Consider the following 26,514-nt stretch of genomic DNA (forward strand, 5'->3'; position numbering starts at 1 on the left):
TCAATCGGGCACGCCGTGTAACGGGAGGTGGATCTGCCTCTACTCAGGACCTGACGCCAGCAGAGGACATCGCTGCGTCCACCCTCACCGATTTTTTTTCCTGGTACTTGACGGACAAACCAATTTGTTAGATGTCCTTATATACATATAGGCCTATGTCTTGCCAGAAGTTGCCACTATTGGGCAAACAGGTCTCCTTAATTATTAGACTACAATTAGCCTGAATAATTTGTAAGCTAGATTTATGCCTATTTTTTCACATCTTCGTGGCACACCACAATGATTTCCGTCATCTCATGTGTTAATATTTTTTAGTGTAACAATTTATGATTTTCAAAAATAACTGTTGCATCTGTGTAGGTTACATGAGCAAAGTGTATGCCCGTTGTGTACGCTATACATTATGGTCAAGCATGCGCTCTTAAAATAGCATAATGAACAACGCGCAACGCGCCACTGACTTTAGACTAGGTTTTTTCTGGTCAGTGGCGCAATTGTTTAATGGAACAGCAAAATAGCACCAGGGATTGTTTGCGCCGGAACACGCCTCCTTTTTTGCGCTGAACCGCCCAGGTAGCGCAAGTTCATTCACTAGTTTAGCGACGTGCTTCTGTGGAGGGAAAAGCGCGCTTTGCGCGGGTGCAAAATAGGAATGACACATGCGTCGGTGTACAAAGTCAATTGCGCTGGGTGCAAGATAGGGCCCATAGAATCAATATTGTTGGAATCACTTTCTGAATTATTTTATCCAGCTGACGGACGATAAAAACATTGATAGTAGGGCTGCAACAACTAGTCGATAACGAAAATCATTGACAAAGATTTTCATTATCAATTAGTTGGGTCTGCCCTCTGTGCACGGAAACCAGTCACGCCATCTAAAAATAGTGGAGTGGAAATAGAGTGAACATGAGAATTCTTTATTTTAAGCTTCAAGCTAATGCATTAGCGTTTAACATATCCTGTCATGTGCTTGAAATATCTGCTGTTTGATGCTAAATTTAGGTTTAAAAGTCAACATGTAATTCACGTATTTTATGAGAGTAGAAAAGGGATAACAGTGTGAAATTTAATATAAACGCAAAACGTTTCTTATAGTCTATTTACAGGATAAAGAAATGACAGTAACAGGTTACTTTATCCATAGCGAATGTGTGTGTGTGTGTTCCTGTAGAACATTCCTCTAATCTGTTAACACTTAGTTTGTGTTTTTGTTTTTCTCTAATAGCATTTTATGTAGGGATTTAAACTGTCCTTTTGCTTAGTAACTTTTTTGCACATAATGTATAGCACAGATATACCCTAACAAAAATTAACCACGGTTTTATTATAGTAAAATGTTTTTTTTTTCCCCATTTGTATAACCACACAAATACCATGGATTGAAGCGAAACTATGGTTAATTTGTGGTTACAATGGTATAACTACAATAACCGTGTTTTATTTATTTATTTATTATTAATAAAAAAATATTTGTTGTAAAACCATGGTTAAATTTTGTAAGGGTAGATATATTCACTATGTATGTTTTCACAGCACTCAGCTGACATGTTTGAAGGATATCATTGGGCATAGTGTGTTTTGTCAGTTAAAAAAGGCCTTTTTTAAACCAGATTAAACGAAAAATAATCGACCAACTAATCGATTATCAAAATATTCGCCTAATTGACCATTCCGAATCCATCCTGCTGTAACAAGCTCCAGCATTTAAAGTGACAGACTACGCTTAGAATGAACAGAACGATATTGTCCTCTGGTTTGGACGCTCGTTATCGCCATAGTTATCGTTTCTGGTGCGAACAGGCAGTTTGTCATGAAATATTGTGGCTCATTCAAAACTGCGTTAAAAAAAAAGTGTTTCTTCATTTTGAGAGATTTAATTGGAAGCCATATTTACAGACTTTTTAACACTTTTTGAGCACACCATGTTCCTTTGACTTTGAAGGTTGCGGTTCAGAGGGAACTAATTATCTTCTGTTCTGATTTGAAATGAGCAAGCTTTTCCGATCCTAAATTTCAAGCGGTTTCACATTAAGGAAACCGTAAATGTTTATGAATCCATGTACATTCAGCGTTTAGCAGCTGTCCGATGACTGCTTGTCTACATCTTTCTGGTCTACACGTGCATGTTCTTTTCAAATATGTTTTTTTTTTAGGGATGGAATCAACAAAAATGTCCAGTTTGTTTGTAGTCGGCTAAAACAACTTTAATTTCCTATTATCTCTGTAAAGCTGCTTTGAGGCAATCTGTGTTGTGAAAAGTGCTATAAAAATGAAGGTGACTTGACAACGTGCACAAACAGTACAGATTAACACCCAGTTTTCAATTATAAGGCCTACAAACTGAGATGGATAAACTCAGCAGTATTTGCTCATCAGAACCACTGAAAACAACCATGTATGGTGTTTACTCATTTTTGCTCCTTTTTCTCTCAGCGTTTTATAACACAAGGCTGAGTGTCGTAAATGTTACCCAGATGTGCTTGGAAACTCCGGTAATGTGTAACAACTGCAAGCCTCTCTATTTATTACCTGCATTAATCAATCGCAGTTCTTCACAGAGAAATGCTTGCGCATATTATGAGAACAGCGCACGTTTGGGAAGGTCAGACACAGATAGCTCTCATCACAGAAAGGTAGCTCTTATCAAACAGGTTAGCACTCGCTTACTTCCCCTCATCCGCAAAGTTTCCGGTTCCTCATAAACACAATGCTTACGTGACATAAGACTGTAAACAACCAGTAAGCACAACAGAAAATGCCTAATTAAACAGTTTAACTGATGTGAGCTACTCATTTGAAAGCGGAGGAACATGGGGGTGAGCGAGCTTGTTGAAAAAACGACAGGGGAGTCTTTAGAAAAGCCTGCACTTGTGGTGTAATTTAGTGCCTAATAAAATCTCATCACAAACAATTACTTCCTCCTAATATAAACCCAACCGTTTGACTTCAATTGACCAATGTGCTCCACTGACCTGATTATCTACTTAACAACAATTATCACAATATATATAGCATGCAAACAATGCCAACCTACTCCCATCCACTGGCCAAGTATAACACCACATTTACCTGGCACATATGATAGAAGCATCAGAGTTTTATTATATTTTAAAATGTAACTTATTAAGCTGAATTGTCAGCATCATTACTCCAGTCTTCAGTGTCACAGAATCCTTCAGAAATCATTCTAATATGCAGATTTATTAATATCAATGTTGAAAATGGTTGTGCTGCTTAAAAGTTTGGTGGAAGCTGATAAATGTCAAGGATTCTTGAATAGGAAGTTCCTAAAGAACAATGTGAATGTCACTTTTAATTCATTAAATGCATTCTAGCAGAATTAAAGAATGAATTTCCTTCGAATAAATCTCCAAACCTTTAAACTCTTGCAGCGTAGATGCATGTCTTTGTGCTCATTCAATTGCAGGAATCTACCCTGGGTACCTTACATAAGATTTTCCACATGCAAGTAAAATGACAGACAGATAATTGCTCCTTCAAAATGCATTTTAAACTAAAAACACCCAAAAACAATTATAACAGAGACATAGTTAGAGGTTTTGCATTGCGCATTTCACATACCCCACGTAAATCCTGTTTCAACATGGCAGAACAGATGCCACTGAAAAGTCAAAAATGTCTATATAAACACATTGGTTAACCTAAAGAAGCCATACAGAATCTAAGTAGAGGAACTTGTCAGTTCTCATAAAACTGAGGATGTGATGTGTTGCGTGCAGCACAGGACACTTAACGTAGCTCCAGTAAGGTCATCTCGAAAGCTGACCTCAGTACAATATTTCGCTCTCAAATCACCCTCTGTAAGCAGAAGATCTTAAAAGCCAAACTGATCTGGAATCTGTGCTCATGTGTGATAGCTTGGCATAAGAGCGGTCTTAAGAGATGGGTGGAAACCCTAAAATGGAAGTTGAGCAGTCTGCGCCTTAAGCCCTTTTTAATTAGAGCTGCGGGACAGAGCAAACACGTAGCACATGCTACACATACCGCATGGGCGCAGAAAATAAGCACGTTTGTCCCATACTGTTTAAGAAATAGACAGAACACCCATCTTGCAAATATAAATAAACAATGCTGAAGTAAAAGGAGTACAAGTGATGCTTGCTTATGAATAAATCTTCTGTTAAAGGAAATCGGAGTTATATTCTCCTGTGCCATAGCTCTTAAATCTCTTAATGTTTGGTCACATTAGTGACATTTCAGTGAAATTTCTGTTGGTCAACGCTGCAAATTCGGAAGACCAACTTTTACACAAGTGAAATCTGCGAGGGGAACTTTTAGCCCTCATAGGAAACTCCTGATCACACACATTCCTAAATGACTGGATATTGCCTATGAGCACTCAAAAGTGTAAATAATAACCTTTTAAAAGTGCATGTAAACACACTAAAGGCCCAGGTATAGTTCATTGTCCGTGTTCTTCTCTGAATCATGTACAGTGGAACATGTCTTAAGACAGGGTTCCTGAAACTCAGCCCTGGAGAGTTTAGCTCCAACCAAATCAAACACACCTGAGCAAGCTAATCAAGGTATAGGGTGGTTCAGGAAGGACATTACTTTGTAGGCCAAAACACGGAAGCGAGTTAGCATTTTAGCACTTCCGTTTCCCTCGTCCCGAAGTCAATGTTTTTTTTTTTTTAAATAGGATTTTGTTTAAATGGCTAAATTAAGGTCTGTGGTGAACGAACATAAGCTCAAGACTTTCACGTTTTATTCTATGACATAAAATACATCAGTATTGCCCCAAGTTTTTTAAGGTGTTACTTGTCTTGAAAAAGGCGGTTGCTAACAATTGGTTAAATGGGACTACAGAGGCTGTCGAGGAGATTAAACATCATTGCGCTGAACAGGTAAACTCAGTCCCCTTTTACAGCCTCATAATGCTTATAATTGTGGTCTTATAAACTAATCTAACTCAAACTTTCTGGGAAAATGGTTTGAGATAAAAACTGAAAGAGTAGTCCGTTTATAGCCTACCTTTAGTTTGTTATTAATTCTGGCACTGCATAAGACCTCAAAATTCATAAAAGCTGTTATAATTATTGCGATAATCCGAAAGCCTATGGGAAAATCCTATTGGGTTTTTCTCGAGGGAACCAGTGCGATGCTAACTGCCGGTTGGCCTACAAAGTGACGTCATACCTGCATACCTCTATTCAGAATCACTAGAAAATCACAGGTAGGTGAGTTTGATCAGGGCAGGAGCTAAACTGCAGGACAGTGGCCCTCCAGGACAGAGTTTTAGGAACCTTGTCTTAAGAGGATGATCACACAGAATGCAGATTTGCTCTTCAAAATGGCATAATATTGTAGTTAGTACAGCAGTTATTGGCTATAGTATGTAAAAAATAACTGCAGAGCCGCAGCAATGATGAATGGAAAATAAGGCAGGGTCTTGAGCGCGAGACGCGGTGCAATGGTCAGAAGTCCATTCGGCGCATGTTTACACAGAAAAATAATTAAAAGCAGCGGAGCTTACTGTAAACAGCTTCAACAGAGCTTTACGTCTTAGCAAACCTCTTACATCAGTGCGTTCTGACCTTGTACAAGTAATCCTGTTCTTTGTCATACCAATGATATAACTTTTCATACCGGAAAATTGACAGAACTGATTAGCCGGTATTTTTGAAAATGTCCTGTTCACACATGATCTCTAAATGGTAATTTACCAGTAAAGACTGTATTTGTGAAAGAGGGCTAAAGTGTAAAGCAACAAATGGGATTCTAACTAAGCGTGATTCTAATTAAGCTGAACTGAAGGTGTCAGAAATGAGGCTGTCAGTGTCAGACTGTACTGGTTCCACCTACAATGAGGTGGTGACCTCTGAGGGACCTTTAGGTCAGCAGAGATCTGACGCCTTTTGTCAAGAAGAGTTAAGTGGAGAAGACGTTAACCAGAGCAGGGGCCGGAATGATGAGATCAATAAGATCAATAAGAAATGTTTAGTCATAGTTGAAACACCAAGTAGACTGAAGCTAAGGTGGAGCAGATGTGACTAGGAGTACTGACACATGCTGTCTGTTTCTGCAGCTTGCTGATGAGCAATAAAACCCATGAGTTGAACACAAGTCAAGGGTGGTTAAACAGGTCAACTTCATCCCATAAGGAGTGAGGTGATAAGAACACAAACCGCCACTCATGTCTCTCATAAACACGAGAGGGACACTTCTTTAAAAGGATAGTTCATCCAAAAAGAACATTCTCTGTCACTGTTTACCCATGAACACAAAAGAAGATTGTCCATACTATGAAAATCAGTGGGTCCAGTGTTGTTTTGGAGCCATTTGGCTTTCACTGTATGGCCAAAAACAGTTGAAACATTCTTCAAAATATCTTCTTTTGTCTTTTTGGGTGAACTGTTAACTTAACATATCACACACCATATCAGTGTTATTGTACACTAAAACTAATACAATTAAAAACCATTTTCATTAATTGAAATACAGCTGAAATAAAATAAAGGGAAGTAGCATCATTAAAAACAAACAATGATCATTCACCTAACAATGAACAAAATGTATGTTTATAAATTAACAGTACAAAAAGTTTAACCCCAAGCTTAAGTTATGTACTGCAGAAGAATAAACGACATGAGTATTTTTCATTTTTAGTGAACAACCCCTTCAAAATGTTAATATTTACATGTCCTAACACAGACTTCAGCAAACCACCACTAGGCTGCCATAGATACAATCTGCTCTAACAGTTTTTATATTATTTACTGTAATATTTAAGTAAAGTTTAAAATAAAGCCATCTTTTACTCACCTTGCTGTTGTTCTAATGCCCTATGTCCTTCTATCTTTTTCGGACCTCAAAAGCAGAATAAAAAAAAAAAACGTCCTGCACACACTCCTCCGTATAATAATAAATAACAGTGGATAGCAACCAGGATAAAAAATTTCAAAAAGGATACTAAAGTATCACGCAATGATACAGGGAGACGCGTGCCATATATGGGAAGTGTTCAGGAGGCATACTATAAGGTTTTGCGAGAAAAAAACCCTGGAGACTCTCATCTTCTCTATAAAGGTATATGATAAAAAATAATACAATAATAGTATTAATAAGGTAAACCTACTAAAGTGAATGTTGTGTACCGGTTGTCATGACAACATTGCGTGAGCGGCTGCTGACAGCTCGCAAGCACTCACAGGAACGCGCACAGAGTAACGGCCGAGCTCAGTATTTTGACTGAATAATAAGTTTTCTTTCTCGCAAAACCTTATGGTATGCCTCCCTGAACACTTCCCATATATGGCGCGCGTCTCCCTGTATCATTGCGTGATACGTTTGTATTCTTTTTGTAAAGTTTTAGCCTGGTCGCCATTCACTGCTATTATATGGAGGAGCCTTTGCAGGAGTTTTTTATTTCTGCTTTTGAGGTCCGAAAAAGATAGAAGGACATAGGGCATTAGAATAACAGCAGTGTGAGTAAAAGATGGCTTTATTTTCATTTCAGGGTGAACTATCCCTTTAAGCTTGCTCTAAGACCTCTAGAAACCTTTTTATGTGTCTTTAATCATATTCATGTATTTAAAATGCTCAACAATATTTATTGCTTCTCCTTTAACTAAAATATCTGGTTGATGCTCATTTAATAGAAAAATACTTTCCCACAGTTTTACTCACATTAAGAGTAAGACAATATTGAGTTAACCAATCTGAGGCTTTGTTCAATTCAGCAGTAAGTTTGATATCAGCTTGTTATTTTGTCTTGGCATAGATATAGATAACTGTATTATCTGTGTACATCTGAAACTGGACCTCTGGACATCGGTAGATCATTAATATATAGACTAAATAAAATTGGTCCAAGAATCGATCCCTGTTGTACTCCAATAGTGCAGAGCAGTCAAGAAAGGATGAGCATATTTAATTAATTATTGTACATTGTTTCCTTATTTAAATATGATTCCATCCATTTTAATGTGTTAATATATATTTTTTTCACTTTGACAATTTAGATAAAAGTACATTATGATTAAAAGTATCAAAAGACTTCTTAAAACCACTGGAAGAATACTAGTAGTTCTATAATTTGTTACATTAGTAGGATCTCCAGTCTTAAATATAGGTGCTATTACTGCTGACTTCCAAGCATTTAGAAAATAAAATGTTATTGTTTTTTTTTATTGACAAATTAACCAGATGAGATTTTATTTTAAAGTTAATGGAGCTGATTAGAAATTAGAAATTAATCAAATTCCATAGATGTATCTTTACTTTTGACCGGATACTTTTTACAACACTGCATATAAATATCAAATAATATCAAAATAACTACATCACACTCTGAGTAAAGTGAAGGACTGTGTGAGAAATAGGTTGGCTTCTCTAAATAACATTGCTTCTTATTCACAAACAATGCCAATGTGTTAAAATTCTGAACACTGCTTTTCCTTTTACACTGCCAGATTTCTGCCCATTCACACAGATGTTTGAATGAGCTCAAGAGGAAAACACTTTATTTTATTACATCCAAGGGGCATTTGAAATGTTCTCAACATAGCTTTGAAACATGTTTTGAGTCTTAAGACTTTTGTCCCTGAAGAAGGTGAAAAGGCAAGAGTTTACTGAAACCCCAAATAAACAAGTACACACATATACACACACAAGCACAATTGCACAATAAAAGTACACTAAGTGATAACTTATAGGAAGGACATAAAAACAAAACCTTGTGTGACCGAAGGGATTAACCAGACACTTAGTCAAGGAACATCTCATAAAAGTTTGGATAAGTGCGTGTCTGGGGGCCCTGCACGTACATATGTGCAAATGTTTCTAGTTTAGCCTGTTCTCATTCTCATCCCAGCCTCTCTCTTGAGACTTCAGCTTCAAGTTCCTAAGAATGCTTTGCTTATTTGTTTACTGATGACTAGGAACATCAAACAGACATGTTTCTCTTTTCTACAGCTGAGGAGACCCAGTCCCAGGGGACAACTGTGGTTCGTTTAAAGGTCTCCCTGATCAACTGGAGGGGGGTGGGACGCAAAGTTCTTTAGGAGGCTAGAGAGACAGCTGGATGAATGAATGAATGAATGAATGAACGAATGAATGAATGAATGACTGAATGACTGACAACATCAACGGTTTTCCAAATAAACAGACCATTACTTTAGATATTTAAAACAGCTTTGAAATGGACAAAAGTAATTCCATCTGTGGAAATGGTATTCGATTAAGTGTAGAGAAAGGGTGATATTCAGGTCCGGTGTTGTGTATGGTGAGGTTCTGGTTGTTGTCATGGCAATTACCTTTGATGGTGCTGATGACCCGCTCCAGATGCTGGCTCTCGTTGCGGTCGGGTCGGCAGCTTGGGCTGATCTCAAGGGAATAATCTGGGCCGTATTCAGTGAAGTACTGGATTAGAGATAAGTAGAGATAAAAAAATAAATACTTAAAGCCAGCATGAAATCAAAATGGATGGAACACTGCAGTGTATTATAAACATTTTATCCACGTCTTTTTTTTATTTAATTCATCTGTTTTAAAAGACTTTAAAAGAAAAATTGTGAGCATGAAAGTCTTGCTGCACCATGAATTTCTTTAAAGGGATAGTTCTCCCAAAAATGAAGCATGGCGTTCCAAACATAGACTGTAAAAAAATATGGACGTAGTGCCCGTGACGTCACCCGTAGGTTTCCGAAGAGCATTTTTGAAGCCTAAAGCTTGCCATCGTTGCCCTCTTGGCAACGCGTCACAGCTCATCACTCCCGGATAACTGAAAATGGGCAAAGAGGCGGGATGTGGATGGAGCTGAGGTGCCTGGTTGCTGAAACCACGCCCACCTAGCTCAACCGCTGTGGCAATCCACCTGTCACTCATGTGGCCACGCCCTTAATTATGCATAACTTTAAGGCTTAATATAATTTAAACATATAATTCATATAAAGTCATAAAAAAATTCACCCCCCTCACAGTTGTCATGAAGGGCAAAATTAGCTCTATAGACCAAACCCCTTTTTTGTATCAGGCTGTAAAAAAAAATTTTTTCAGCTGTAAAGGGCATTTTAACATGGGGGAGATACAGATTTGACTCCCTTTTGTAGCCTGTCTCTAGCGGCCAGTCGATGAATTGCAGTTTAAGTCACTTCCGTGTTGGTTTCAAGACCGCGGGAGTTTGCCACTTGGTTCCAAACCAATAAAATGCAAAAGAAGATATTTTGAAAAAAGGTTTTTCATCCATGCAATCAAAGTTGTTAGGGTCCGGAGTTGTTTAGGACCACAATGACTTTCTTATAAACAAAAAAGTTGAAACATTCTTCAAAATATCTTCTTTGACTGTGTGTTGCACAGAAGACAGAATGTTCCTTTTTGGGCAAACTATCCCCCTTTAATTTAATTATTAATTACAGAAATTTAGCCATCAATCAAAATGTCATTATGTGTACGCTGCAAGCCAACATTTCTCAAGCTAGGACAGAGATTTGCTAAACAGTTTCACTTGAACCATGACCTTTTAATGTGATCAAGGTTTCCTTCAACAAAACAAGTCCTGTTTTTTGTGAGATTTTTCTCAGCTAGGAAGCAGCATATACTTGAGTAAATTTGGGAAGGTTTAGTCATACTTCCACTTTCTTCCAAACACACACACACACACACACACACACACACACACACACACACACACACACACACACACACACACACACACACACACACACACACACACACACACACACACACACACACACACACACACACACACACACACACACACACACACACACACACACACACACACACACACACACACACACACACACACACACACACACACACACACACACACACACACACACACACACACACACACAAACATCAACTCTTTTCAATGCTGGATAGCTATGCTCAGTCTATCACAGTGTTCTAATCCTTTAGATCGAAAAGGCAAAAGCCAAAAGCAGTTAAAAGTTTCCCCTATCATGAATTGCATCTGAACTACAATTAGTGATCCATTATGATTTTGAAATGGAAACTCTAGGGACTGGCCAAAAAGACAGTCAGGCATGTTGCATTGCTTATTCGAAAAACACGGTCTGCATTGTGTTGGTGGGGTGTCTGGTGTTTAAACTGGATAGAGATCAGATTTGGTTGCATGTCTGTTACATGCATTAGCTCAACTCTGCTTTCAATTACTTCTCTTTTGTTTATCCGGCTTACCTCCGCTCCCAATGTGCTCTAACATGCTAGGGATTATACAACATTCGCATATGTGAACGTGTACAGTTTTTACGCACACACTCAAGAAATGTGTACATATGATGCATAATGCTTTGTGAATGTGCGCACATATTTGGTTCGGGGGAAAAAAGCGGAGCACCAAAAAACTCGTCCAGGAGAAGTTAATGAAAAAAGGGCTTAAGTGCGCTGCATGTAAAAAAAAAATATATGGAAAAGATGTTTTTCTTTCCAGAGTTGCATAACAAATCATTCATATAAGATTAAACAATTTGTTACATGCGCTTCTACTAATGTAATCTATTTGTTGTCTTGTCCGTGCAAAAAACAATATGTGGGCAAGACAAATAGAAAAATTAGGACATGCATTATTTAACATTTTAGTGCAATCAGAAGAAAAGACCAGAAATATCCAGTCTCTTAATTGGAATATGGAACGGAGACTTCTACAGAGAGAATGTAAATGGATTTTTGACCTCTAGGCAATTAATTCTTAATTGTTTTTTGTGAATGCTTATTTATTGACATTAACATGCATTTTTAACAATGTCTATTTATATATATTATAAATTTATATTTTTATTATATAATTATAAATTAATGGTTTTTGTATGTCAATGTTTAATCAAAAAGTGGTATTGGAAATTTGTATTGTAATAAAACACTTATTTCGAGATTTATATTACGAGATCAGCTAACGAGATCAATGAATGTGCGAGAATGTCTATGGTTACGCTTTTTGATTTTTTTAATGTTTTGAATGTAGTATGCATTTATTATTGTGTAGTTGTAATGTTTGCGTATAATTGTATGTTTCTATAAGAGGCACAGTCAGTCGTCGATATATTATAATGATTACGGTAATAAGCTTGTAAATGAACGCAGGTGGATGCATGGAAGCACATGGCACTAATGAAGGGTTCAACCCAAAAACGTTTTGCTGCATATTGCAGTTCTTGCACTTTAGTCTATTTGTGGCCTCTGTATAATAAATTGATATGAGCCTTTTGGCTTATATTATGATGCGTGTGGATTTTCATACATAAGTAGTTACTATGATTTTAGTAAGCATTCCTACACCCAGGACACCACAGCATGCCACTTGTTTCCCCATGAACTCAACCTAATCTAAAACAGCAGTGTCCACATCTCTGTTGCATTGTTTGGTTTGGACCACATTAAGATCATATTGGAACTTTTTTATTTAAAGGGTTAGTTTACCCAAAAATGAAAATTGTGTCATCAATAATTCACCTTCATTTTGTTCCAAACATAACCCATAAGACTCTAGTTCATCTTTGAAACACAAATTTGTTAAAAATGAAGATTTTTTTAATGAAACCTGAGAGATTTCTGTCCCTCCATTGAAAGTCAATTCCACCAGAACTCTGATGCTTCAAAAAGTTCATAACAACATTGTAAACATAACCCATATCAATCGAGTGGTTTAATCCAAGGAAGCTCAAACATGCTTGACATGCGAGAACCATTGGGGTCTGTTCTCATGTTTCAAGCAAGTACAGGTTGAGCTTCCTTTTACAGTATTTGATGGGCTCTATGTATGTGCGTTGATTAATTATTATATGTGACTAAAAGCCTAAGTGTCTCTTCCAAAGACGGTTAATTCATATGGATAATGTTTACAATGTTGGTAAAATAGGGATTCAATGGAGGGACAGAAATCTCCTCATCTGTGTTTTAAAGATGAACAAAAGTTTTAAAGGTGCAGTCTGTAGTATTTATGAGGATCTATTGACAGAAATGCAATATAATATACATAACCATGTTTTAAGTGGTGTATAAAGACCTTATATAATTAACCGTTATGTTTTTATTACCTTAGAATGAGCCATTTCTATCTTAATACACTGCGGGTCCCCTTACAGTGAAGTCACCATTTTGCGCTGTTATGTTTCTACAGTATCCCTAAACGGACAAACTGCTCTACAGAGTGCTAGCTACTCTCTGCTGTGTCAGACAATGACATCTTTGTCCTGTGTCGGCCACCGTAGCTTTGCTATGTGCTTCGAAAGGGAGGGGTGAGCAATTCGCAACCTCACCGCTAGATAAAATTTTCACAGGGCACCTTTAAGGGTTTGAAATGACATGAGGGTGAGTAATCGATGCCAGAATTTGTATTTTTGGGTGGCACCCTTTAACTTGTGTTGTTTGTACACCACCAAAAATTAGACATAACAGAATAAGGTCAATAACTCTATCCTCAACAGAGCAGACTAAGAAGACGCTCAGAATAATGATATACTTCATTGTCTCCTTGAGTGGCTCATCATAAAGGTGAGAATAGAGTTCAACACCTGACCTTTTAAACTTTGACCCCTTAACCATCAACACAACCCAACCTCGATTATGGACTTCCCCAAAGCTCATTTCCAGCATTTATTCCAATCCGGAATTCTGGGGGCCAGCTACTTCCCAGACGCAACAAAGTCCCACCCACAGAAGGAGATATAGAGGCCACACTAATTGTTAGTGTTGTGGCATCACATTTTGTTCAAGATAGATGAGAGATAAATAGTTAAGTAACACCTGATTTTAAAGTATGTAGTCTTGTCTGCTTGAATGTCAGAAAAATGTTAGTTGAAAAAATACAGCAAGTATTATGAAATCATAAGCTGTCATCACATTCACTGAAGCATTGAACACAGGGTGTATTTCGTTATTATCTTAAGTAAATAACATGGGTGGACATACAGCATCTGCACTGTCTGAAACGCTTCCCTTCTAGAGCAGTCGGTACGTGCAGGCGGTAATGAGCCAAGTCAGTGCTGACAGTCTGTCTGTCTCGCACTTTACAGTGAAGTACCAGACCTGGTTCAAAGGGCAAAACTACAGACAATGCAAACATAACACTACTGGCACTCACAGCATCCTGTTGAACTCGGCATGAAAAAATTGGCAGCAAATGAGAGCGTGTGTACGTGCATCAAAAAAGATTTCCGAAGGAACATTTCACAAATTCTAAAAGGTAGTAACATCACAACTTGAGATACAAGAAACTAAACCAGCTGAACTGTGATGGCGAACTATCCTGCTGTGCATTATGGGTCCATACAAATCAATTTGCATGGGGAACTTGCTTGTATAAAACGGTTCCACATTCACACATCTTTACTTTTCTCAATCCACTCACAGCTCCTCTAAAGGGTCTGCGCTGTCTGTCCCTGTTCTGCCCAATGGGGTCTTTACCCCCTCCTCAAGTTATTCAGACAGGACAGAAGACCTTAAAATCCCTTTAGCACTGTTTGACTAGCGTAACCACAGCAGTCATCTTATGATTGTGTGTTTGCTGAGCTCATGAATTAGCAGTACACCTGTGTATGAACCTGTAAACCCTTTGGATAAGTGTTTGAGATCATGGGTGAAGTATTTCACTTACTCACTGGTATGTTGATGTTTGTCTTTAAGAGACGCTGCTTGTACAACTGGGGGAAATGATGCAGATGGTCCATTTCTTGTAACCCCAGAGAGAGAGAGAGAGAGAGAGAGAGAGAGGGGAACAGACATCTATCTGGCTGACTGACTGCAGGGGGGAAACAGAGCTCTGGGTGTTTGTTATTTCACTGGGCTGTGCTGAAAATAACTTGCCAGAAACAAGTGAAAAGAAGTTTAAAAAAAAGGAGAGGATGTACAGATGTTGACTGGCCACGGAGCGGTGAGGGCTGTTTCCACCCACAGGCCGAGCTGAGTCCCTGACAGCACTCAAACAAAAACATAGCAAATTTCTAGGGGTGCACCGATCCGATATTAGGATCGGATATCGGCCGCGATACTGACAAAATAGCTGGATCGGGGATCGGAAAAATTAACAGATCCACAAGCCGATCCAGGTGTTTTTTTCCGTCGCAGCAGAACCTACGTCATTCGTCAGCTTCACGTGTGTCTCATGCTAGAAGCAACATTGAGCGAGCCAGAGAGTCGGCTGTGTGGAGGAGATATTTCACGCTTGCCACGCCAACTAGTTCGTCGCTGTTTCGAGGGTATTACTGCAAAGTCAGGGTCTTTCCTGCATTGACATGTTTTTGACGGCCAAAGCCTAATTTGATGAGTTATTGTGATTTACGAGCGATGTAGAACAGATGCTGCGCTCGTGACTGAGTGACAGAGAGACCGATCTGAGAGCTCCTCCCCCGCGCGCGCTCTCTGGGTCTTCAAAATAATCAGTGTTCGCTCTCATATTTCACATATTAATCCAAATCAAAAGCTCGGAAGACCGAAACCATGTTGCACGTGACACATTCGGACAATTTTGTCCTTGAATTATCACTGGGTGTGAATTGCGCTCAAAAAACATTGACTCTTCTCTGACCAGCTGACATAAAGCATACTTTCAATAAGCGGGAGACAAATTATATCCAGTTATGAAGTGTTTTCTGTGTGTTGACATCTTTCGCGATGTTCTAACAGACGGGATTCGCACACAACGCGTCTGCTAATGTCCGATTCGTGACCTAATGACTCCTTTGAACCGAATCATTTTAACGACTGGCCAGAACAACTGATCTGTCCAACACTGAACTCATGAATCAGTTTATTAATTTACTCAGAACGCAACTGAAATGAGAACACAAGTGTGCTTACCCAATTTAGCAAGAGTGGGTAGTAAGAATTATTTTTAATTATCAACAGTATTTCATCTTATTTCTGTTGACAATGTGTAGTAAAATAAATAGGCCTAGCCTACAATAATTTAATCTGGAGTGAGGTGAAACCAGAACAAAGTTGTTATTAGCTAGCTGAAAATTTTTATTAAATTGCATATGGCAGAAAATTTGACTATTTGTTAATTTGTAATGCTACTTTTTTAATATTGATATGATTATATACCAAAACAATTATCTGTAGTGTAAAAAATGTTTGGTAACTGTCAGATTACTATTGTATGTTTGACCAATACACTGTTTTTTGTTTCCACTGCTACATTTTATTTATTTAAAGAAGTTAGATTACATTCTATTTTAGATTTGAATGCACAATTGTTTTTTAAATAAATAAGAATTCAACTCCTTACATACATCTGTTATTTTGTCTTAGTTATGTTTAGTTAGTAAAGTCTGGTGCCTTTAGTCTCTTCAAGGAAGGTATAAGGTGGAAGATATACAGTTTATTATTAATTCAACAATATATCGGATCGGTATCGGGTATCGACAGATACACAAAGCCCAGGCATCGGTATCGGTATCGGGACTGAAAAAGTCGGATCGGTGCACCCCTACAAATTTCCTACCACTCGCTGATAAGATTTGACCAGAACAAAGCCACAGGTTTTCAGTCTAGCCAAACTGGGCATCAACAGGGACTTTTTGTACATTTAACCCTTTCCTTTCCTGTTAAAGGTTTTAGTTCACCCAAAAATGGAAATTCTGTCATCATTTACTCACCCTCAAATGTATGGATTTCTTTGTTCTGCTGAACACAAAAGATGATATTTTGAAGGATGTTGGTAACCTAACAGTTAATGGACCCCATTGACTTCCACAGTAGGAAAATAGTAGTAATAGTAATAATTCTTACAGGTTTGGAACAACTTGAGGGTGAGTAAATGATGACAGAATTTTCATTTTTGGGTGAACTATCCCTTTAACCAGTACAGATAATGTTAAAATGTTAGCTCACCGAAAAAAATGAAAATTCTGTCATCGACGTCGTTCTAAACTTGGATGACTTTTTTTTTTTTAAATCTGTGAAACAGATATTTTGAAGAATGTTGGTAACTAAAAAGTACTTTCACTTGTATGGATAAAAATGCATACAGTCATATAGGTTTGGGACAATACGACTGAGTAAATGACATAATTTTCATTTTTGAGGGAACTATCCCTTTAAAAGTTTATATAGTGCAGCTATTTTGATTTTGCCAGTAAACAACAATGCCAAGTAGCCAACTATATAATAAAAGTCACACTGAGAAAGTCATTGGTTCTCCTCTTAAGGTGAAATGTGTAAGTTTATGTATAGTTTAATTTTATAATATGTATAATTTTAGTATATGTGGAAAAAACTTTCTTCTATTACTGTTAAATATACAGAGACAATTATGAACTATTTAGTAATACAGTATTGTTATCATGTTCACACAGTGAATAATTCTAGGTACAAATTGTTTTGATTTTTTGAACACACATTAGCTTAGTTTGCATTAACTGGCTAAACTGTATAACACTGCATAAATGCTGCATAATGGGACTGAATGAAAATGCACTCTCTGACAGTAGGTGCTGCTTATAAAAAAAACCTGAGATATCACGGTAACCCCAGAAAACAGTTTTCCTGCACAACTTCCTGTTTCTGACAACCGCTTGACACCGAGAAATAAGTCAAACAATATTTACATATTTCAAACAGCCACTTTTTTGTGATGGTGCTTATCAAACAACCCCCAATACCAAAAGACTTAATATGTATTGTAATTTAATCTAGACTAAAATATGCCAGCCCCTGAAAAGAGATCTAGATATTGGTTTAATTATTTTTCTTTATAGTTCTTTTGCACTTGAAATGTTTAAAAAAATTTACTTGATACATTTTTATTGTGTATTGCATTATTGTATTTAAATGTTTTTCTTAAAAGTTAAAAAAAAAAAAGAAAAAAAAAGGTTATTCAACTTGTAATTAAAAAGACAACAATGTTTGTTCAAGTTTATCTTCTTAACTTGTATTTGTGATGTAATTTAGTACCGTAATATACCATGATAAAGTTTTAGCAATTACCGAGATATGAACGTTTAATATGCCTAGTTCTACCTCAATCAATTCAGTGAAATTAGGGCAAAAGAAGTGTTTGCCAATCATCTCTGGAATTTGGTGTCATTAGAGGCACACAAATTACACACTTCACCTTTACACAACAACTTCAATTACATACTTCCCCAGTGAGACAATTTAATTCCACAACAAGTTACACATCTTAGGAACTTGTGTCTCATGATATATGGAGATCTAAAGGGTGAATCCTTTACTACTCCTGTTGCTAACTTTCAATTCTATTTAAAAAAAAAAATCCAGGGTCTCTGTATCTAGAGATGCTGATCACCCCAACATCTCAATAAGTAGGTTTAAGACTTGTGTCACTGAAGAAAGGCATTTTTGTTGGTGCAAATAGGTTGAAAAAAACCCTCTTTGGATTGACACAGCTGTCATGCATTAAAAGGAGAAGATGGTGCCTATAATGCCAACAATGGAGTTTATTTAGACCAATATCAGGGCTGTCTTAGACCAAGCACCGCACAAGCTTTTCCAATTCATCAGCTTCTTAAAGAGAAACAATTCAGGTCTACATAAATGGCCCTGCATTTTTTCTGGGTATTTCCCTTGTGAGAGGACTGTCTATATTAGCCTCACTTTTTCATCTCTCTGTGTCTGTGACAGGGCCTGAATGAGCTCGTTGTATGCCTCCACTCCACTCTGTCTTCATTGTTTGCAGTCCTGGCAGGGCAGAACCCAGACTGAGCCGCCTCTGAGTCTCAGCAGCTGGACCGGCTCGAGGAGAGAGAGGGAGAGAGAGAGAGAGATTGCACAGGTACAAAGTGCTTCTTGTTCCACCTCTCCTTTCCCAGCTTCTTCTATGCTGCAATACTCTTCTATCTTTTTTATACCCCTATTGGTGGATGCTTCTCTGTCTTTTAACAGCCTTATCGCTCTCTCTCTCGCTCTGTCTCTCTCTCTCCCTTCTTTGTCTTTATGGACTCACACTACAGTTAAATAGTGTTTTGTTTGGCTGGGATGGACACACAATAATAGTACTAGTGAGGAGATGGGGGTTCCTCTCTCTAAGAGGGGAGGAGAGAGTTTCATGCTTTGAAAAGCCGATGGAAGGAACAATAACAGCAGAGAAGCCTTAGAGAAAGAGGAATGAGAAAGAGATGAGGAGAAGGGGGAGAAAGAGTGGTGGTCTTAAAACTCTAAATGTGTTGGGGACCAGCAGATTTGAGTTATTAGGGAGGGCTGGTTTATATGGTCGTCATATGCACGTCTGGGACCAAATAAATGATTTCAACATTATAGAGAACTGAATAGAAAAGAACACCACACCATGTAAAGTACAATGTACTGCCCATTTGTCAAGTTCATATATAATTTATAAGTGTCTTAAAAAACAAAAGTTATCTAATGTAAACCGATCAGGCATAACATTATAGCCACCTTCCTAATATTGTGTTGGTACCTCTTTTGCTGCCAAAACAGCCCTGGCCCGTCAAGGTATGGAATCCACTAGAGCCCTGAAGGTATGCTGTGGTATCTGGCACCAAGATGTTAGCAACAGATCCTTTAAGTTGCGAGGTGGGGCCTCCAAGTCAACACCTCAAACTCGTTGTTGTGCATTTCTGCTTTGTGGCAGGGCGCATTATCCTGCTGAAAGAGGCCACAGCCACCAGGGAATACTGTTTCCATGAAAGGGTGTACATGGTCTCCAACAATGCTTAGGTAGGTGGTACGTGTCAAAGTAACATCCACATGGATGGCAGAACCCCCAGGTTCCCCAGCAGAACATTGCCCAAAGCATCACACTGCCTCCACCGGCTTGCCTTCTTCACATAGTGCATCCTGGTGCCATGTGTTCCCCAGGTTAGCGACGCACGCACATGGCCATCCACGTGATATAAAAGAAAACGTGATTCATCAGACTAGGCCACCTTACTCCGTGATCCAGATCTGATGCTCCCATGCCTAGTGCTGACGCTTTCGGTGGTGGACAGGGGTCCGCATGGGCACCCTGACTGGTCTGGAGCTATGCAGTCCCATAAGCAACAAACTGTGATGCACTGTGTATTCAGACACCTTTATATCAGAACCAGCAGTGCCGGCCCTACCTAATAAGCGATATAAGCGGCACCAGGGGGCCCCACACCAGGCGTTAAGACAGTAATGCGTGGTAATAAGTTTGATCGAGTTTGTTTGTGCCAGTCGTGTGCGTTAATGTTTGATAAAATTAAGAGGCAGCGACACTATCAATCTGGTGCAGAGAAGAGGAAAATAGGAAAAAAGTGAACAAGATAAGAGTGTTACATTTTAAAAAGATATTGTTAAAATGACGGTTACTGCATCATGTCTTATTGGTTTAATTCGGCATTCAGGAGCACTTTGAAGACGATGTGCCACGGTATCAGTGTCGTGCATGGCATTGTTATTGTGGGCACTTAAAAATACATTAATAATTCTAGATACCTTAATATCCAAATTGTTTAGATTTTTAGAATACTTATTAGCTTCTTTTCCATCTACCAGTACAATTCTACAATACTGCATGTAAATTTGATCTGGTTTTCGCATTGATCATCTGTACAAGCAGCAGACGGGCTGAATAAAAATGCAAGTTCACTCTCTGGCAGTAGGTGGCGCTTATGGAACAGCAGAATACGGCGTTTACCAAGCAGCTTACTCTTAACTGAGTGGAAAAGAAGGCAACCAGTATTTACGTTTTCAAACAGCCATTCAGTTTTTTGTATTCGCTTTAGTGTTTATCAAACCATTCCAAATATTTAAATAGGCCTACTTAAATACTATTCAAACATGTGTTTTAATTCAGAATTAAATCACTTAAATTCTTTGCATTTTAACCTGGACTAAAACATGCCAGCTCAAAACAGTAGCCTATTTATTCTCTATTATTATAATTATTATTATTATACTATTCTCTATTGTAATTTTCATAACCCTTTGGAAGGTGTTTTTGCTTTATTAAAGCATTAATTCACTAAATGTTTATACATTTATCTAAAAGCAATCGTTAAAATCTTCCAAAATTTTAAAGATATCTTCATATTATATCTTGAAAGATATAATCTTGAAAGATGTTGCCGGTTCACCACTGTTCCTTTCCTGTAGCACTTTTGATAGACACTGACCACTGCAGACAGGGAACACATCACAAGAGCTGCAGTTTTGGAGATGCTCTGACCCAGTCGTCTAGCCATCACAATTTGGCCATTGTCAAACTCGCTCAAATCCTTACGCTTGCCCATTTTTCCTGCTTCCAACACATCAACTTTGGCCCTGTCCCAAATGGCACCCTAAACCCTCACGGTCTTCCTCCAAGTCCGCACTTTCACAACGTAATGCCGCTTTGACTGCCGGGAAGAAGTCCGCTGCCTAACCCGCACCAGTGTGGGCTCGGCAGAAGTGCGCATTGAGGGCGCATATCGACCTCAAAGGGGGCGCTCGCGAATACCCCTCTGAGACCTAAAATGACAAATGGGACACCCTGCAGTCTTGTGGACTTAACGGACACGCACACGTAGCGGTCATTTTAGGTCCACAAGACCGAAAGTGCACATGAAGTGTGCCAAAATGTTCACTTGCAGCCTAATATATAACAGGTGCCGTGATGAAGAGATGATCAGTGTTATTTACTTCACCTGTCATAATGCTATGCCTGATCGGTGTACTTTTTGTAAGGTAATGACTAAATATTATTTGAGCTGAATTGTGTGCAGACACATTCTTCTGGGAGGAGTAGTGAACAGTTTTCAATAAAAGTCACAATGGACGATAAGCAATATGGACAACACTGACAAACAGGGTTCAATGAATTCCAAATCACCCAAAGAATATGAAGTGCACTGACCAAAGTCACAAAGCATCTAATAAAAAAATCCTATTATATACCACTAGGTTAATACTGTACATTTTTGCCTGTATTAATCAATCAATCAATCAATCAATCAATCAATCAAATGCAGTATATGAAAAAAAAAATACACTTCAAAAGTTTTGGGGTCAGTAAGATTTTTTTTGACAGAAGATTGGAGTAATGATGCTGAAAATTTAGCTTTGACATCACAGGAGTAAATTATATTTTAAAATGTATTCAATAAATATATACTGTATTTTTGATCAAATAAATGCAGCCTTGGTAAGCATACGTGAATTAAAAAATTACAGACCCCAAGCTTCTGAATGGTGAATGGTATAAGGGAAGTCTATTTCCTATATGTAATTAAGTCCATTTTAGCCTTCCAAAAAATATAACTAGAAAAAGCATCTAATAAACGTTTAACATTTTTTAACTGCTCTTAATGGAGGAGGATGCTTTAAAGAACTAAATGCTGAAGTTACTCCCAGCAGGAGCTATGAGTTTTGCCGTCATTACAGTGCAATATTTGAAATCCTACAGAATAAAGAAAATCCCTGATTTACCTATATGAATCAAGTATTCCAGAAAGCTCAAATCTCGTCATCACGACCATCACTGTCATTAAAGAATACCCTGGCTGCATCCGAAATCGCATACTTCCCTGCAATATATTAGGCGAAAAACAGTATGTGACTAAAGAAGTGAAATTACAGTACTCATATACGAGTAGGCAAAAAGTAGCCGGATGACCTACTACTTCTGGTGAGATTCTGACGTGTGCATACTATGGACACTTTACTATCCCATGAGGCCACGGGAGAGGATTTATGAAAGGCAGTGAAGCGACTTAACTGACGTTGGTAGGTCACATGATAATGACAACATGGCGAATGTAATATGTCCCGTTTACATTCATCCTACACACATTCATACTATATATAGAATATACTTTTTTAGCTGTCGTGAAGTAATTACATATTCAAAATAAGTACCTACTCAAGATTATGCGATTTCGGACGCGGCCATCGATAATTATCTGCACTGCCTTATTTTGTTTGCTTGCCCTGTGGAGAGGTCAAAGGTCAACATGATGCAGAAGGTCATGTCAGCTGAAACAAGGGCATCTTTTATGGCGGTGACCATGAAAGCGCTCTCTATAAACATTAAAAGACCTTCTTTGTGAGGTGGAAGAAAAGAGAGATATCAAACTCTCTCGGACCAACCAGAAGGCCTTTCCATCCCTTCATCTCTCCTCAGAAGCTACTCAAAAAGGAATGAAAAAGCTCTTAAAAAGACTCGCTCAGAATTGGGTACACATTCTCTTTCTCTAAGGAGGAGAGAGGGGGCATAAACAGTTGAGGAAAGAAAAGCACAAGTCCTTCTCAGTCAACCGGTAGGGACAGAGTAGTATTGTTAAGACCCCTTCATTGGTGTGCACACGCACAAACCCCCCCTGCTCCATGAAAACAAACCCGGTTATTGAGAGGTGCTTGGACATATTTGATTAGACCGGGTGACTCAGCAGGAATGGAAGAGGAAGAGGAGGAGATAGTGGGGTTTTAGACAGCTGCTGAAAGAAGAGAGGGAACAGGGTCTCACCTCATGGTCTGGGATCTCAGAAGACAGAGTCTGTCCTAGGACGGTCCCCGTTAGATAGGTCCAGCAGCGGGCAGTATTGGCAAGGTTATAGCCGCCTGAGAGAGGCAGATTCGTATACGCAGAAAGTGAGAGAGAGAGAGAAGAGGGATTGAAGTCAGCAAAAGGGCTTCATTGTACTAGTGTAATTACTACCTTTCATCTAGAGCTTGGCTAGGAAGGTCTGCAGCTTAGAGCTCATTTCAAAATGGGCTAAAATCACAAAAGTTCACTTTCTTCTCTCAGCCCAACCCCCCCTGGCCGTAACAACACACTAATAAACTTTTTGTCCGAGTCAGAAAGCTGGCAACAAGGACAGAAGATGGAGTTGTCAGTGTTAAGACACAGAGGAAGAATAAACGAAGGCAACACTGCTGACACCGTCTGCCGATTTATGTTTTAAGTTGGTTGGTTCACCCAAAAAATTGTATTCCGTCATCATTTCATGTAGTTCAAAACCCATAACATTTAAACACAAGTTAAGATAATCTAATAAATTGACAATTTAATAATCTCTCATCATCTTTGCCAATCCAAAATCTACACAACCAAAATGTGCATGCTTCAGAAAGTAAAAAAGGACATTGTCAAAGTAATCCTCATGAATTGAGCGGTTAAACAGAATTAACTAATTTAATTTAGGCTGTTATTTTTAACACTAAATATCATTGAATAAGACTAAATGAAATCTGGACATCATAATAAGCAAATGTGTATCTTCAGAATCAGAAGACATGGATGAAACTGCTTGATTCAAGGATTTGTGTTTAGAAGGCTTTTTCGATATCAAGAGATTAAGAGCATAATACAATTTAACAAAAACAATGACACATACCTCCTCCTAGTAGCAGAGTGGGTAACTCCCAGCCCAGTATATAGTTTAGACACTCTCCAACTCCAACAGGAGTCATATTGAAGGAGCACATGGGGTCACCCGCCATTGTGTCCGCTCCTAGTTGCATCACAACTGCTTCAGGGTTAAATAGAGCTTTTACTTCCTGCATCACACTGAGAAAAACAAGAAAAAGAAATAATGCCTATGTTTAAATGACACTGAACCATAGGGATAAACAAAAACATTGCAAGGAACTTGACTGGGGGGCTGGTTATTGGATCTTTACAGACCTGGTGAAGGTCTGGCAGTACCGATCGTCACGTATGCCATCCTCAAAGGGGACGTTAACAGCGTACCAGCGTCCTTTACCCAGCCCGGTGTCAGTCACATCACCTGTGCCTTTGAAACAAATAATAATGATAGCCTAAAGTTGGTCTTTTTGGTCATTCATATCACTGACAAAACTGATGTCTGGGCCAATATGAAATATCTACATCCCACTTTACTGAGCATTGACCGTTCAAAAGTCTGGGTCAATACGATTTTTTTTGGATTATTATCACTTTAATTGAATAATTGTATTCATCAAGGATGGATTAATTTGCTCAAATGTGACAGCAAAGACATAATGTTACAAAAAGATTTCTAATAAATACATCAAAGAATTCTGAAATAAATGCCATCAATCTATGCCATCAAATGAATATATTACATTTTAAAATATATGAAAATAGACAATAGTTATTTTAATTGTAATAATATTTCACAATATTACTGTTTTTACTGTATTTTTGCAGCCTTGGTGAGCATAAGAGACTTCTTTCAAAAACTTCAAAAATGATATATAATTTTTCCCCTATATATCGACCCTCAACTTTTGAACAGTAGTGTACTTTCAGATGAAGCTGTTGCAAGGATATTACACACTCACACTTGCTTAATTTACTTAACTAGAATTCTTGAACACTTTGTCACAAGGTAATTTCCTGGTGTGCAGTGCATTGAAGTTTGTAAAACAGACGTTTTTTTAATCCAATTATGTTGGGACTGCATGAACATATTTCACTGCTATTACCATACCATTGCTGAAACTGTGCAGGGGATTTCCAGTTCCCAGCATACTATGCATGGAACTGGGAGAGACAATGTTGAAATGTTATTTTATGTTTTTGATGATGAAAAAAATTGGGAGGAACTTAATGTTCTATTATGTTTAGGATTGGATTTTTGGGGGTTACCACTGCGGTGAAGAGTGGAGCATCTGCTAAACGTTAATGTATATGAATAATGTATAACGTGTATGACTAAGCTTTACTCAAAGAGCAATTACGGCGCAGATGCAAGTGCAGTGATGAGTCTCTTAGTCTCCAAGCGTAAAAAAAAAGTATGTGCACTTTTTCAAGCTAGTTAAGAGATTCAGTTGAGTTGTTTTGACAGTTAGTCTAATTTTATTGCGTTTTACTCAATTCAGTCAGATTTCCACTAAAAGTATCAGAAGTTCATAATTTCATTTAAATGTTATGAAAATCTATTCCAAGCATGTCCACATATGAATTAATGTTATGAATGTGTCATATTTGTGAAAATCAATTGGTAACTGTGTGGCAAAAACAAGCCAATGATAAATCAAGTAAATAATAATTCAATTATCTTGAAATAATGAAATATCTTGCCTTCATAGAGCATTTGCTCAGTTACCTTTCCAAGTGCTATTGTTAAACTACTGAAGGGGCTCTCAGAGTCTGCAAGAAGCCACAGAGCTGCAGTCTCTGTTATCAGCTGGGTAATCAGACTCTGGGCGCTGGAGTGGAGCCTGCAGCTTCAGCTCTGGCATGGCTTGAAACATGACTGTCAATTAAGGGAATTAAAAGACGTGCTGGTCTTCACTGAGGCGTAGAGGCATGCAGAACTAACCTGGGAAGAAGCCAGGAGAGAACTTGTGCAGAGACACTGTCATGACTTTAGAGGTGAAGCTGAAAGCGTCCTCCACACCTGGAGAGGATACAATGCAGAAGTCTACTTAATGGGAAGGATATTAAATCATGTCCTAGGAAAAGCAGGAAATTGAGAAATAACCAGAACCGGTAACAGATAAATACAGACAAGGAATATGACCTACTACTATCTAAACATCTGGGTCAATGACAAATAAACTATTCTACAATAAAAAAAACAGAACATATAACCTGGTGTAAATTTTGTTAAAAACCATTGTAAGGTCAAATTATATCATATTTTTAGAGAC

At 38.2% G+C, this 26,514-nt stretch overlaps 1 protein-coding gene across 2 annotated transcripts in view; it reads right to left on the reverse strand.

Moving 5' to 3' along the window:
* The window catches only part of hdac8 (histone deacetylase 8), a 31,948-nt gene that overhangs the window by 2,483 nt on the left and 2,951 nt on the right, over positions 1-26,514 (reverse strand). The window contains exons 6-10 of one of the 2 annotated variants that reach the window (XM_079810941.1): positions 26,184-26,261; positions 24,560-24,668; positions 24,270-24,442; positions 23,399-23,493; positions 9,282-9,387 (exon numbers count right to left, since the gene is read on the reverse strand). In XM_079810941.1, coding sequence (XP_079667067.1) covers positions 9,282-9,387; positions 23,399-23,493; positions 24,270-24,442; positions 24,560-24,668; positions 26,184-26,261 — 561 coding nt within the window. Of the gene's footprint in view, positions 1-9,281; positions 9,388-18,628; positions 18,697-23,398; positions 23,494-24,269; positions 24,443-24,559; positions 24,669-26,183; positions 26,262-26,514 lie in introns of those variants that run through there. The other variant, XM_079810942.1, reaches the window with a different exon arrangement.

The sequence above is a fragment of the Gobio gobio genome, assembly GCF_949357685.1.
Source record: "Gobio gobio genome assembly, chromosome: 2".
Lineage (NCBI taxonomy): Eukaryota > Metazoa > Chordata > Actinopteri > Cypriniformes > Gobionidae > Gobio > Gobio gobio.